Source organism: Thamnophis elegans, chromosome 3 (genome assembly GCF_009769535.1).
Source record: "Thamnophis elegans isolate rThaEle1 chromosome 3, rThaEle1.pri, whole genome shotgun sequence".
NCBI classification, from domain to species: domain Eukaryota; kingdom Metazoa; phylum Chordata; class Lepidosauria; order Squamata; family Colubridae; genus Thamnophis; species Thamnophis elegans.
Genome location: NC_045543.1, coordinates 32,669,137 through 32,683,772, shown reverse-complemented (window position 1 = coordinate 32,683,772; position 14,636 = coordinate 32,669,137). Strand labels below are relative to the sequence as shown.

At 36.5% G+C, this 14,636-nt stretch overlaps 1 protein-coding gene across 1 annotated transcript in view; it reads left to right on the top strand.

Annotated features, from left to right (window-relative positions):
* The window catches only part of COL4A2 (collagen type IV alpha 2 chain), a 199,725-nt gene that overhangs the window by 71,903 nt on the left and 113,186 nt on the right, over positions 1 to 14,636 (top strand). Inside the window, exons 5-6 of the mRNA XM_032212654.1 lie at positions 14,155 to 14,289; positions 14,381 to 14,425. Coding sequence (XP_032068545.1) covers positions 14,155 to 14,289; positions 14,381 to 14,425 — 180 coding nt within the window. The remainder of the gene's footprint in view (positions 1 to 14,154; positions 14,290 to 14,380; positions 14,426 to 14,636) is intronic.

The following is a 14,636-nucleotide window of genomic DNA, read 5'->3' as shown; positions in this document are numbered from 1 at the left end:
AAAGAGAAAGGCTGTGAATTACGAATAGACCCTAGCACACAGAGCTACTCCTGTGATATCTATGATCTTATTTAGATATACAGACCAGATCTCTGAGAGGAGCTCGGTTGAGCCCTCCTCGGCGACAGGCTCCTCCCCCTGGATCTCAAAATAATATAAAGATATTCTTACTGTATTGCATTGAATCAAAAGAATTTTTTTTAACAATCCATTTGCTATCCTTGAATGCACATGTATATATTGAGCAATGCTTGTGGAGAAAACTCATTCCATCTCCTTGAAACAAAGAGATTTGCTTAGGTCATTGTTGTTAGTTCTCTCCTTACCATCCTTGGTAATATCAGTGTGCAGTATATGACTGCCAAAAACACTTTATATTCCTATAAACATCACACGTGGGAACTCCTTCAGGGAAGTCAGACTATTTATACAATCAAATTGCTATCGGTCTGGAACTCTTTTATATTCCATTTACATATAAATGTACAAATGCTTATGTGAAGTTTTTCTTTTTTAAAACCCCATTTCCAATCATTCATAAATTATGTATGAAATAAAAAAATATTTGCGTATTTCTGGCTCTGTGACCAATAAAAAGGCATTCCAGTTCTTTTGAGTCAAAACTCCTCTCATGGGTAGTTAACCAGATTCGATTTCAAACCTTTTGGACAGTCCCAGGCCTGTACAAAAATGTCAAAAGCAAAACATTGTAGTTTTTATGTTTCTGTTTGTTGGGTGTGTGTCTGCAAAATTTCTTCTGGTTGGCTTGGAGCACCATTCCAGCATCTCTCCCTGAAAGGTGCTGCCATCCTTAATTTAGCTAAAGCAGCCCGACAAAGGCTGGTGGGAGGGGTGGTGGGGGAGAATAGCAGAATGGTGGAGTAGGAGAGAGGAGCTGGCTCTCCATTGCTTTTTACTTTCCAGTTACCTCCTCACACGGATCAGCTCTCCTGGCCAGTAGCCAGCTGCAGAAGAAACTCTTGATCCCTGGAGAAAGAGGGTGGCCACGTATGGCATCCTCAATGTCTGCAGCTCTTTTCCAGGCTATTATCAAAAAACTGTTTTGCATTCTATAAGGCCTTTGAGACACATCTGAAAGGTTAAAAGGTACTTGGGTAAAGGTGGCAGTTGTGTGGTAAAGTTGGAAGGAGCACTGCGCCAGGGATGTGTAGAACAGGGAAGGGCTGCTTGGTACCAAGATTTAACAAATGGTTAAACCAGTACATCTGGCCATTGCTCAAAATTTACCCCTTATTCAGTCCACCTTAAGAAGACTGATTGGTGGATGGTTTTTTTTTTTTAATCCTCTGAAGACTTTGGGTTGGAAAGGAAACTTAAGACACGTGAAAACTGTAAGGAGGGGATCGTTCGCTGGTCTTCTTGGGGCAGCAAATGTACAATAATGCCAACAAACTTTTCTACTGGCTCAGGGTCTAGATTTTCCTTTGACATGTTCTTATGATGAAGAACCCTAAGCCCATCAATGAAACAGACAATTAGGAATGAGTAGATGTTGTTTGAATTACACTGTAAATGTAAAGCAGCCAGTAGAATGACAGCATGAGTGATGTAATCTCACTGTGTGTCCAGCATATGTTAGGTTTCTTGGAAAATAACAGAAAACAACAGAAGGAGAAAGATAGGATTTCAATTCCTGTAGTTGTGCCAATTTTTTTTATTTTTTCTTTATTTTTTCATTATTCATAGTAAGTTGCCAGTAGAGAATTGTTAGATTCACCTGTATAAATTTTTTATGTTGAAATATAACTAAAATACAATAACTTTCTTATGGTTTTAATAATAATAAGCATCAGCAGCTTCAACAAAAATAAGAACAGCAGTGGTACTGTTTCAAAGAAATTTTACTGGGGGCAGAATGGAGCATGTGAACCATGACAGAAGCAATCTGGAATAATTCTGTTTAGTAGTTTGAATGAATAGCTTTTTTGTCACAACAGTGAAGGAAGAATAGATGGGAATCATGTAGGAGAATTGATATAATTGATTCTGTATGCCATGCTTATAACAAACATATATGGGAAGGAATGTTTATCACCATAATCTTGTAAACATGCATATAATTATATCTACAATAAATGTAGAATACTTTTTCAACAAACTCCTCCAATGTTACTTTCTGCCTCCATATGTTTTGTTACATATGGACATTTTTAAAGCTTTTTTTAGCTAATAAGTTTTTTTTAAATAAAATTCCTATAATGCTTTATATATTAATCCTAAACAAATAATGCAAAAACAAACTTTGCCAAAAGAAATGTAGTTTTGCACTTTTAAGATTTCAGTATTTCAAAATAATATTTTTATTATGCAATCATCCTGTTCCATTCACAGAAATGCATGGCAATTAGAACATCATCTTCTCTTTGTAATTCTGTTTTTCCCATAAGTTCTTTCATACTCCGCCCCCCCCCAAAAGACATTCTGAAGGCAAAAAGCCCAGAATAGTAACCCAGTGTCTTTTGAATGACAAAATGAGAAACTTCCCATGTGGAATCCTCCTTGTATCCAATTCCTTCCTCAGGAAGTTAACACTTGAACTTTTTTCTTTTTAAAAAAATGAGGAGGTTCTGTGCATATTGCTATATACATGGATATGCTAGATAATATTGTTTTTAAAATATATCCATGACTAATCTGTGAACTATGAGATGTCATAGGTATGTTCCCCCCCTTTTTTTAAAAAAAAAGAAACCACACTTAGACTTACTTTCATCCAAACTCTTACTTATTTCCAGAACTGGGTGATTCCCCCAAAACATTGGAGCAAACAAGGTTAAGTCTCTTGGTCTTATTTAGGACATTCCAGATTTTTTATCCAGATGGCTTCATTTTGGAATTCAGGGATTTTGGGATCATTCCAGTCTCCTGTTGTTATTTTTTTCATTTAGGCAGTGCATAGCCAGAGGGGCCTCTTGGGTGCCAGGTGCTGAAAATGTTTCCTCTAGCCACACCAAAACCCAGAAATTTAACTGCAGCTGTAATTGTGATTAAACTTTTCTATAACTTTAAGCCTTACACCATAGCTGCTGCAGTTCTGTATGTTCCACTATATACAGTAGACAGTAGTTATAGTTTCAGTCCCTTTATGCATGAATTGGTCAAGAATACTGGCAATGGTATTAAATCATGGTAAATTATTTTCCCCTTTCTCGAGGGTTCTGCTAGGAAATTTGACATAAAGACAGATATTAACACAAGGTGAAAAAAATCATAACTGGCCAGGTATTTTTTTACTACTATGTCTCCTCATTTAATATCTTGTTGGTCAAAAAATACAAAAACACTCTTTCTCCTTTAATAAGGGACCATTTGAGTTCCCAAATTCATTACTTTCTTTCTTAACATCTCTGAAGAAAATTTTTCATACTTCTTTGAATTCTTTTTTTAATTTCTAAAGATTCTGACAAGGATTCTGGAGTACCTTTGTAAAATGTGATTTGGATAGATTCAGTAGTTGATAATACTCAACAAATGCTCACATTTGTTGCTTTTATGATGAAGTGTCTCAAATCGAGTAACAAGATCCTATACCAGATAGTGTGCTAGTCAAATTTTTCATAAACTTGCCTCAACTACAAAACTGATGGGTTACTCATGATTTTCAAGTAACAAGAATTGGTGGTGGGAGCAATATCATAATAAGGCAGAATCAAGAATATGATACATTGAGCCAATATTAATACAATGAAATTTAACTGAAATAAATGTCAAATCTTGCAGGTAGGTAACAAAATTCAGAAATGATGATTGAGATCTGGCTTGGGAGCAATAAATGCTGAAATAATTTAAGTATCTTAATGGATACTTACGATAAAATGAGCTGGCAGTATAATATAATTCATAGCAAGGATAATCCAATCTTGGACTGCATTAACACCACAACATATAGGTTTCAAAGTTATTCTTCCAACCTAATTTAAGCTCACTGGACTGCATTTGAAATACTTGTATAATTCAGGGCATTTCAACTTAAATAGGATACTGATAGGACAGATGAATATGGATATGCTTAGGATAACTTTTCTGGATAAGAGAAAATTTTAAATACTATCTTCAAATATCTGAAAGGCAGTCACACAAAATACTTGTCATTTAATACTCTAGAATGCAGCATCTCACTCTACATTTACCAGAGGCCAGAGTGATATCTGTGAAGGATGCCATCACAGCATCCTGCTCTTATCATTGAACAGGAACTTAGAATAGAGAATCCACAAGGTCTTTTCCAGCTTTATGATTCTGTTTCTTTGGCATAACTTTTACAAGTATATAGTGACCCAACTGCTTTTGTATAATGTTTCATTAAAATTCTTCCTGATTTGAGTAATCCCTATGGTACAATGAGAATCTTGAAACTTTGGAATCAGTTCCATATTTATAATGCATCTAATTTGAGCGTGGGTAGAAACTAAAGTAAAAACTATCCAGACGGGAGGGGAAATGTAGCCATCTGGATTTTTCATATTTTTCTTGGGAACTATATCAATTTATGTGCAAATGCATATTGTTAAACATTGCAAATAATTGTCAGTGTAAAACAATTTGCTTTTTTTCATTCATAAAAATAATATTTTACAAAACGTCTATAAACTTTGGACCAAATTATTGTTTTTCCAAGTTACAGCATATGTTAAACTGGTCCTCTGCAGTCCTTCAAGGTACTTAATTGTCTCAACAAAATTCAATATTTTATTTTTATTGCTTTGTCCTACTGTCAAATCTGACAGTGAAATGAAGGAATGGTCAGAACATTTCAGAAAAAAATAGTTTATCATATTACTGTTTAAGTGGCATAAAAATTCATCCAGGAAGAATCATTCAGGAGTCTTCCCACATCCTGCATTTCTTTTTACCAGTTTCACAATTTTAGAATTTTAAAATAAAAGCAGTGCTTTATTGATCTGGGTTTAAAAAAAATAAAGAAAATAAAGTGCTGCAGACGATACTTTGTTGCATAAGGTACATGTGAAGGCACATGTACAGGAGCCGCCTCTATTTATTATGTTGTGTATCTTATTATGAAACTATTGATACACAAGAATGTGTCAACAAATGCATTCCTTCATTTGGGAACATATTTTTATTGGGGGTGGGGGGGTGTTGTCATAAGCAGCAAGACAGCCTGGACATTTCTTTCCTCCAACAACACTTTACTACTCTCCATCCGCTAGCATCTGCTGCCTCAGACAATGCCTTATGTTCTTGCTGGTGGGAAAATAAGTATCATAAAGATATACTTTGGGAAATCTGTTTATTTTCCCATAGACCATGCAGAAAGGAATAAAGAGAGACAGAGATGAATGCCTGCTACACTTCAGGCCAATTTATTTATTTAGCATGTGTGCATTCTAGTTGTTCCTGGTCAAACATTCTAAATCCTACTAAATCCAGGGATTTACAGGCTAGTCAGCTGAATGATATAGCACTGTAAAAGACTTGTAATGTTAGTCTTCCAGACATCTAGAATAATTACTTGATTTTTAAACTGGGTGTGTGCGCACATACACACACAGATTTTCTTCATGTGTGTCATTATCCTTGTCATCCATTTGAAAAAATAGGCTGATAGTAATATTCTGCAGTGGAAACTAAGAGGAAGAGGATATCGTTTTAAGTATTCACAAAGCACGAATTTTATAATTGTGAGATTGCTGAGGAAGGTTTCCCCTTTGGCTCATTCATAAGTCCATGCTAAAATTAATTATATGTTACTCCCAAGCTTACTTTCAAAAATTCTTGCACTGTGCAGATTGCTGGAAGAGATTATGTCCAGCCTCCAATGCATATATTTTTTTAATATGAAAAGCTACAAAATGCAAGATTTAAGTTATTTCAGCTACAGATAAAAAGTTAAATCTCCAAGCACTGCTGTGCAACAAAACTATTCACATGTCAGTACTATAAAAATCAAAACAGCAACAACTATTCCAACTATTTAAGTATTTTATTTCAACATATCTTTTGTTATTGTTATCCTGTATTTCTGCCTTCTATAAAATAGCAGCTCTTAGAAGGGTGGCTGCTCTGGAGAGGTCTATAAAAGGAGATGCCTGCTTTTCTGCTCTCACTATATGTCCATTATTAATATGATTTGGGAGTATTTCTTATCAATTATTGTTCAAATAAAAGAGTCTTAAGATAATGAGATCTATTAAAACTAACATGATAATATATGAGTTTGAGGTTAATACTGATTTTTATCATCAATCTAACCAAGTAACCAAGAATATTATAGTAGTCATTGATTTGGATAAAAATTATGCCCTTAAAAGACTTTGAATAGAAACAACAACAAAAAGATTTAGTAACTGGTGCCTTTGACGCCTCTTGATACAAAACATCTGTGTTGAACTTCCTGGATATTTTTCAGTCAGACTCCCACACAGACTGAAAAATATGGATTGACCACTCATACTGATTCTTCTTACTACAGTACTCATTGTTGTAATACAAACGGGCCAGCAATTATCATTTCTTTTATACCTTAATTAAGCGGGTGATTCTTTCTCTTCCTCAAATAAACCTGGAGCAGTTTGCCAAAAAAAAAAAGATCTATTCTAAGCACTGTCTTTTGCTGCCAAGGGAATCCAAACAAAATTTTAAAATGTAACCAGGAAAGAATGATAATTAACTGAAAAATACAGAATCAGGCTACAAGTAATTTGAATGTCTGCAATAACTATTATAGTTTACATTTTACTTTTATGTTTTATGTTCATTGCTTTTGTATGGCAACAGTTATGCCAGAGGCAAATAAGGGAAAATTGGTGCTAATATTTACTCACGCTGGAGACTGGCTCTGTAATTCTGGGGCCCAGCAATGGATTCCAATGGATTCTTTTAAGTCCTTTCTCCCATCTGCTTCCATTGTATTTTCAATGGCTACATAGAATAGCAGCTGTTTGTAACTGGACAAGTGATTCCCATGAAATCCATGACAGGTTCTCCAAGAACCATTAGTCAAGCAGGTAGACATCCTTGCTTTGATCATACAGCCATATAAGGCAATCTCATTATTAAGTCATGCAAACTTTTAAGCAGAAGAGCCAATAGGCATAACCATATTAAAGGGAGCACAAAATATAAATCTTCTCCAAAGCTGTAGTATCTTATGGCTTTAAAAGAACATTTTCGACCTAATAATTTGAATCTTGACATTCACTGAGATATTGTTAGTTCTGTATTTTGGCCAAATTTGATCTGACAAAAATGACAAAAGTTGAATAAAATAGTACTAAAATGTAAAATGTAAAAACGTTCCCTAGAGTTGGGAGCAACTAGCACATATGTGTGCACGGAACCTTTACCTTTTGGTGAGCAATACTATGATCTTGACATTCCCACTGCCCAGTTCTACAGCCAAATCCTAAATTGATCAGTATGTCACTGGAGTATGTTATAGACTCCTTTAAAGTTCAAATAGTCTACAAAACACCTAAAACACCTAAAAAACTGTTTTGAATTTTTGAAGAAAAAAAGAGTTATTATGCTACTTCTGCCCAAAAGGAAGAATCTGGCATTCAAAAGCTTTATTGGACAAGATTTCTAAGTAAGCATTTTCATGAGAATTGTATGCTAATTCTGCTCTTTATTTGTAATTAGAAAAGAAACCATCTAAGAGCTGAATCACTATATTGGAATTCATTTCCTGGGACTAAATGTCATATGTCTGGGCAGCATAATTTAAATGAACAGTAAATTACAGTATAATTAGACTAAACTTTGTGGGATCTTTTTTTCCTGTGTTAGTGTTTTAGAAAAATTAAATTGAAAGCCCTTTTCTTGTAAGAGTGCATTATTTTTACACAGAGAGGAGAATTATTGCTGCAATCTCAAAAGTTTCCAACACATCTGTTTTACAGCAGCAAGAGTCCAATGCCCTATTTCTTCCCAAATATCATAATTTATTTGTGTGTGGGTTTTTTTGTTTATCTTGGGATCTTTTTGAGATCATGTCCTCACAATGTCCTGTAAATAATAGCCTAATCAAATTTAGAGTTGCAAACATTTAAAAGCAGCTCTAACCTGGTGCCCTCCAGATGTTTGGACCAAGAATTCCATGTTTCCTGTCACATTGAATAATAAAAGTGTATTTTGGCAATTAAATCCCAGCCATATTGGCAAAGGGTAGCAAGATGTTGTCAATTCATCAGTCCTATCTTGATTATTTGAGGTAGTGTAAAATTTAAATTTAAAATTTCAATTTAAATCATTATGTTTAGATTGGATTTGACATTTTTATACACGTATCCGAGTCCTTCCCAAGGACCTGGAATAGGCAAATGTTGTTGTTTGATCTGTTAAAGATATTGCACAAGATGTAAGCTGTTCTAAATAAATCTGACTTTTGCAATTGATTGATGGTGATTTTATCAATGCCAATAGTGTACAAATGATGATTCAGTTGTTTTAGGATTGCACCCAAGGCACCTATTGGTACTATTTTTGCTTTCTTTTGCCAGAGTAGTTCTACTTCTGTCTGCAAGTTTTTGTATTTTGCTAATTTTTTTCTAATTTTCTCTTTCTCTTCTATTCTGTATTGCCACAACCACTATCCAGACATTCTTATTCTTATTGACAATCATTAGAGTTATGTTTTAAATAATTGTCTATTTAAATTCTAAAGTCCCATAGCACTTTAGTTTCTTTATTCACCATTTCTTTTTCTAATTTGTGGTCACACCAGTTCTTCTTTACAAGCAAATGTTATTTCTTGTAGATGTTGTAATGCACCATTGTTGCTACTTTGCCAGGCCATTGTTTGTAGTCAGTTTGTGTAATCTTCTTGCAGTAGCTAAGTAGGTGGTCCACTGTATGTTTATCTTCTTTGCAGAGATGGCATTGTGTCTTTACTATTATGCTGATCAAATTTAGCAAAAGAAGAATCTAATTTTGGTTACAGAGTGTTATTAAACAGCAATGAAAATGTGAGTTGCAATTCCACCAGCATTAATATAAATATTTTGATTTAAAGAAAAAAAAAACCTAGGTCTCTCCCCATTGAATTGAAATTTCCAGCTTTGTTGTATCCAGTGGTATCCCTTATCCACGATGTTTATAGCCCTAAGGTAACAAACTTGAGAGACCGCCTGCTGCCAATTACCTCCAACAGACCTATTAGATCCCACAGACTAGGCCTCCTCCGAATCCCATCTGCCGGCCAATGCCAATTGTCTACCACCCGGAGGAGGGCCTTCTCTGTGGCTGCTCCGGCCCTCTGGAACGAGCTCCCCATGGAGATTCGGACCCTCACCACCCTTCAGGCTTTCCACAAAGCCCTTAAAACCTGGCTGTTCCGACAGGCCTGGGGCTGACGAGTTCCCGTCCCCGCTCAAATTGTGTGGCTGTTGATTGTTTCTAAATTCTTTTTGTAGTTGCTTGTCTGTTTTTTTCCCCTTGTCTGTATTCCCTCCCCTTGATTTGTTAGCCGCCCTGAGTCCCTCCGGGAATAGGGCGGCATATAGGTGCAATCAAATCAAATCAAACACCAAACTAAATTGTGGGCCTTGATGCACTCTTGTTTTGGATGCTTCTTTAGCTCTAGTTGCCCTGATGTAAAACCTCTTTTAGGAGGAGAAATAAAGGTTTGAGTCAGGCAGCATCCAAAACATCATTGTCGTCACCACCACTGCCACAGCCATCATCACCATTATCATCATCATCATCATCATCATCATCATCATCATCATCATCATCATCATCTATGCTTACCTGATTTGTCCTGGAAACAGTATTAACCATAGTGTCTCTTGGATTATATCTTTATAACTTCTGGAATGTTCAGTTAGGGGGCATGCCAGGTATACATCATACAGAAGAATAATTGATCCTTAATTTATTTTATTTATTTATTTGACACATTTATATGCTGCCCAATCCCGAAGGACATATATTGCTATTTTTTAAAATCTAAAGTTCCTGTAGTTTGCTTTTATATACCATTTAGAAGCTGGTGTTAAGGACATTTAAACATTTACCTGACACAAGCCAGTACTGGCCTGTACTTAGGCTGGTCTGAATTCTTGTCAGCTTAAGAAAATGGGGATGATACAACATTCTGTGGCAAATCTATGTTTGATACATCTAAGTGCTGTGAAATAATATATTTATTCCCTGGTTGCCAGTTTGTTACCATCCTATCCAAGGTGTCCTGTCAAAATCAAGCCAAATGGCAAACTAAGGAATAAGACAAGCATCTCTGAAAACTGTTTAACAATCCAGAAACAGCTTGAGCTGCAAAAGAATTTGTCCCACACCCACCTCCCAGCCTATGGGCTTCAGGGTCATCTGTCTTCTACTCAGTATCCCACGGTCAAGCAAGCATGTCTTGCAAGATAAGGATGCCATTAGAACACTACCACCCCTGACCTTGGAATATGAACAAAAAGATGTGAATGGAAGGGATAATATTTCAGTTGATCTCTTGGGTGAGATTGATTTTTTGATTCCACAGGGAGACAAAGAAATGCCTGGGAACGACAAAAAAAAGGCTAGTCTACATATTATGGATGCATCAAGGAAATTAGGCAATGAATAGTGTAAGATTGATTCTGCCTGGTTACCATATGATAAGCAGCTGCTCTAGTAAAGGCAGATGTCTAAATAGGAACCCAGCTGGAGCCTAGCATATTGATACTGATTAACACCGAAAAGCTCTGAACAGGAAGAGGAAGTCATTGCAACATCGGAGGAAAAGAGACCATGACTAGCAAAATTTTCTATTCCACCTTCCCTACATTGTACTATAAGCCCATTGTTGAGCTCAGACGTATTCTAGTTGCTTGGAAGAGTTCTTCCTCCTCCTCTATGCTACTGCAGAAGCACTTGTAGAATTTTAGCGAGCCCTTTCTAACCAAAGGCTCAAACTGTCAAGTTGTGCCCCGGTTCATCATGTCATCTCAATTCTATGAAATATACTGTACCTGCAACATCCAAATGATTGCAGTGGAATGTCAATGAGGCCCAACATGTGTGACCATCTCCAGCCAGCCATCACTTTGAGGCAGTACTTCATCACTGTCGTTTCTTCATCACTTTCCGAACTGTAAAAAAGAGAGTTATATAGAATCCAAAATGGGGACTTATAGCATTGTAAATCTTCTCTGGCATAATTGGATCCAGAGATCAGTCATTTTGTCCAGCTGCTGACATCTATTATGCTGCTATGAGGAAAAGCAAGCCTTCATTACAATAGACACCATCAGCATCCTGTCATAAATGTAAGACATAGTTTTACCTGGCAAAACTCATGACTGCTGAATAATAGGTCTTTACCCTGAAGCCCTGAGCTGAAAGGTACCTTGTTCAGAAAAAAGATCTGCATGTAGCCAGAGAGGCAGAGTGTGCTGAAGTGTATGGGAGTGCATAAGAATGTAAGGGAATTGTGATGAAGGTCAGGGAGGGTACATGACGATGTGAGGGGGTCAAGACAAGGATCAGGGAGGATGCACAAGGGTGCATGAACAGCTGGCATAGGGCTAGCACATAGAGGCTGAGGCACAGTGTTTAGGTGGGGGAGATTTACTCCAGCAACTTGCAACCTTTCCTGCCTGTTGACTTTCTGAGAAAGGTGTCAGGAAATGTTACAGATGTGGAACATGTAACTGCAGGGCGCTGCAACTGATTGTAAGTACAAATCAGTTGCCAAGTGCCTGGATAATGATTGCATGACTCTGGGGTTTTGGGATGACTAGAATTACAAGGACTAGTTGCAACCACCATTCAATTCTGTTGTAACTATGAATGGTCATTGAACAGAATGGTCATAAGTCGAAGATTAGCTGTAGAAATCTCTTTAAAAACATCTTGGACTATTAACATTTTAGGCAATGTCATCTCCTAACTTGTCCTGCAGGCAGAATGAACCAAGAATATGCAGAAGATATATAGGAAGTGGTTGCATTTCTTTTTTTGTAGAATGTGAATATTCTGTTATTAGCCATTATAAATGCAATCTTCTTGCCCAGAGCATAGGAAACAAATAGAAAAGGCATTATCAATACATGAACATATTTAAAATTTGTGAGTAATTGTGTTATTCTCACAAAATGCAATCCATATTCCTCATGTGGCTGATAGGGCCAATAACAAAAATACTGTTTTAGATTGTAGGAACCATCCTAATCTGTTATTAGTAATAATTTGTAATTCTCATGAAATTTCACAGGGATCTTTTATCTAATCATCCACCTTATATTGTCTTCCTTTAACTGTGCCAATCATAACAACTATTTTCCAAAGGCTATTAGTAAATTGATATGCTATTTGTTTGTTTTTTTGTATCCTGAGCTTTATTACTTTTACAAATAATTGAAGGTGGGGACCATATCCAAACACCTTCCTCCTTCTATTTTATCCACAGCAACAGCCCTGCGTGGTGGGTTGGGCTGAGAGAGAGTGACTGGCCCAAGGTCAGCAAGCTGATTATCACTTACTACTCTTTCTGGTTTTCCAGTGTGGGTTTTTTTCTTTCTTTGAGTTGATCAGCAGGGCACAATTCCCAAAAAGCAATTACCCATCTTTTATTTTCTAAAAAATGTGGCCATAAATTCATAAATTCCCATTTATGAAAAAAATGAAAAAGGAAAAACAAAGGAATCCCGGATAGTTTAGTAATTATCACAGAATATGCCAGTAAATAGACTGTTGTCTATTGGCACTTCCTTTGGTGGATTTTGCACAAGTAAATGTAATACCTCACCTTCCTAGTTGCTCTGCTAGCCTTCTAACCTTTATGGAAGTTGAGCTATTGAAGGTCACTATTTCCTAAAAGTGCAACTCTATACATAATGTTAAGAGTGTATAGGCAACTAGTGCCATCTAAAGGTCTATTTGGAAAATTAAAAATAGATAAAAAGTGGATAACTGTTTGCTATACAATTGATGTTTTGACATGAAGTCCAATGTGTTTTGGCTAAAATCCTTATTCAGGATTTCCTGGCCGAAAAGGGATTTGGGCTTGGCTTTCAATAAATTACATACACTAGTGATGGCAAACACAAGTACTAGATTTCCACATTGTGCCAAGTAACCAGGGACACTTGAATAAGTGATTGCATCCAGGTTCACATCCCATAAGACATGGTTTAGGGAGTACAGTGGTGGGTTTCCACGTGTTGCTATGCCAAATAAAGCAGGATGTACTGTAATATGCCTAATTGCAGTGTATGAAACCAACAACATTCCTTCGAAATGTGCTCTGGGCAATTTAATACCTTGTACAATAGAAATTGCAACTGTGAATAAAAACTAAGCCTCTGTTTCACTGATACATTCACTGCTTATTAAGATTTTCCAATTTAGAGAAACCAAGATATTAACCTTTATTTCAGTGTTGCTGCCTGAGTTAAAAATAGGGTTATTATATCTGATCTTTAAAAATCCAGATAATCACTAGAAGGCAGTAAAGATTTAGTATTTTCATCTCTTTGTTACCATTTCATATTATCTGTATTTGTCTAGTTATGTAGCCATACTGAATGTACCTGGAGAGGCAGAGAGAGGTTGTGTGGGTTTTCTTCAGGCTTCCCCTTACTGTAGAGAGCTTTCCGTCTGCAAAATTGCAGGGGCAACAGTAAGAATTGTTTCAGAAGCATTACATCAATAGGACAAAGGATGCCCTGGTTTCCTGTTTGCTTCCAGGTACATTTCAAGTTGCATGTTATGTCCCATTTGGAACATTCTTCTTTCATTAATATCGCAAAATGTTTAGCAAACGTCTCACAACAGACTGGAGGGATGGAAGGACTGAAATCAGCCTAAACATAACTGATGGAAGATGTTCTGCTGATGCTGTGGCATTTCTGTCACTTCATCTCTCAGAGTGCCTCGGTGAAAAATGGAATTCCTTGGCATCTGTTGACAGGAGAAGCTACCTGTGTCCAGCTTGTCCAGTATCCTTATCATCTCTATATTTTGATGATCAACAGGAAATGGAAATGTGGAAGAACTGCTACCAAATGAAATACTGTGCAGATTTCTGACTGGGCATTAGCATTAAACTCACACTAAACTTTGGTTTAAGTTTTGTGATCCTGTGTTTTTTATAAACTGCAAAGGCAGAAGTATTCAGTGCAGATACACCTTGTCTATTTTCAGCAGTACCTGAAAACTTTTGTGGATTGTTGTTTACAGGGCCAGCCAGGACTGCTTGGACAGCAAGGATTCTCTGGGCCATCGGGAGTGATGGGTATACCAGGACTTTCAGGGCACAAAGGGGACAAAGGGGACCGAGGTAGACCTGGCATTATTGGACCCAAAGGAGAAGCGGTAATTTTCCAACTTCTTAAGTCAACTTCACTATAAAGAACAAATGCAAAAAGTAGGTGACTACAACATCATCTTTCCCTTTTCATTATAGGGACAAAGAGGAGTCACAGGGTTTCCCGGTGCAGATGGAATTCCTGTAAGTAATTGTTTGTTCCTTGTATTGAAATTTGAAACTGTTATGATAGTCTTTCCTGTAAATAATTCAAGTTATAAATAACCAAATAATACATATGTTATAATAAACAGCTCATTTTTTTCTCCAGCCAAACTCAGATGTATAAAATACAAGATCAGCATTAAAAACAAACCATAATCATGTTTTTAAAAGTTATTTAAACGCTGACTGA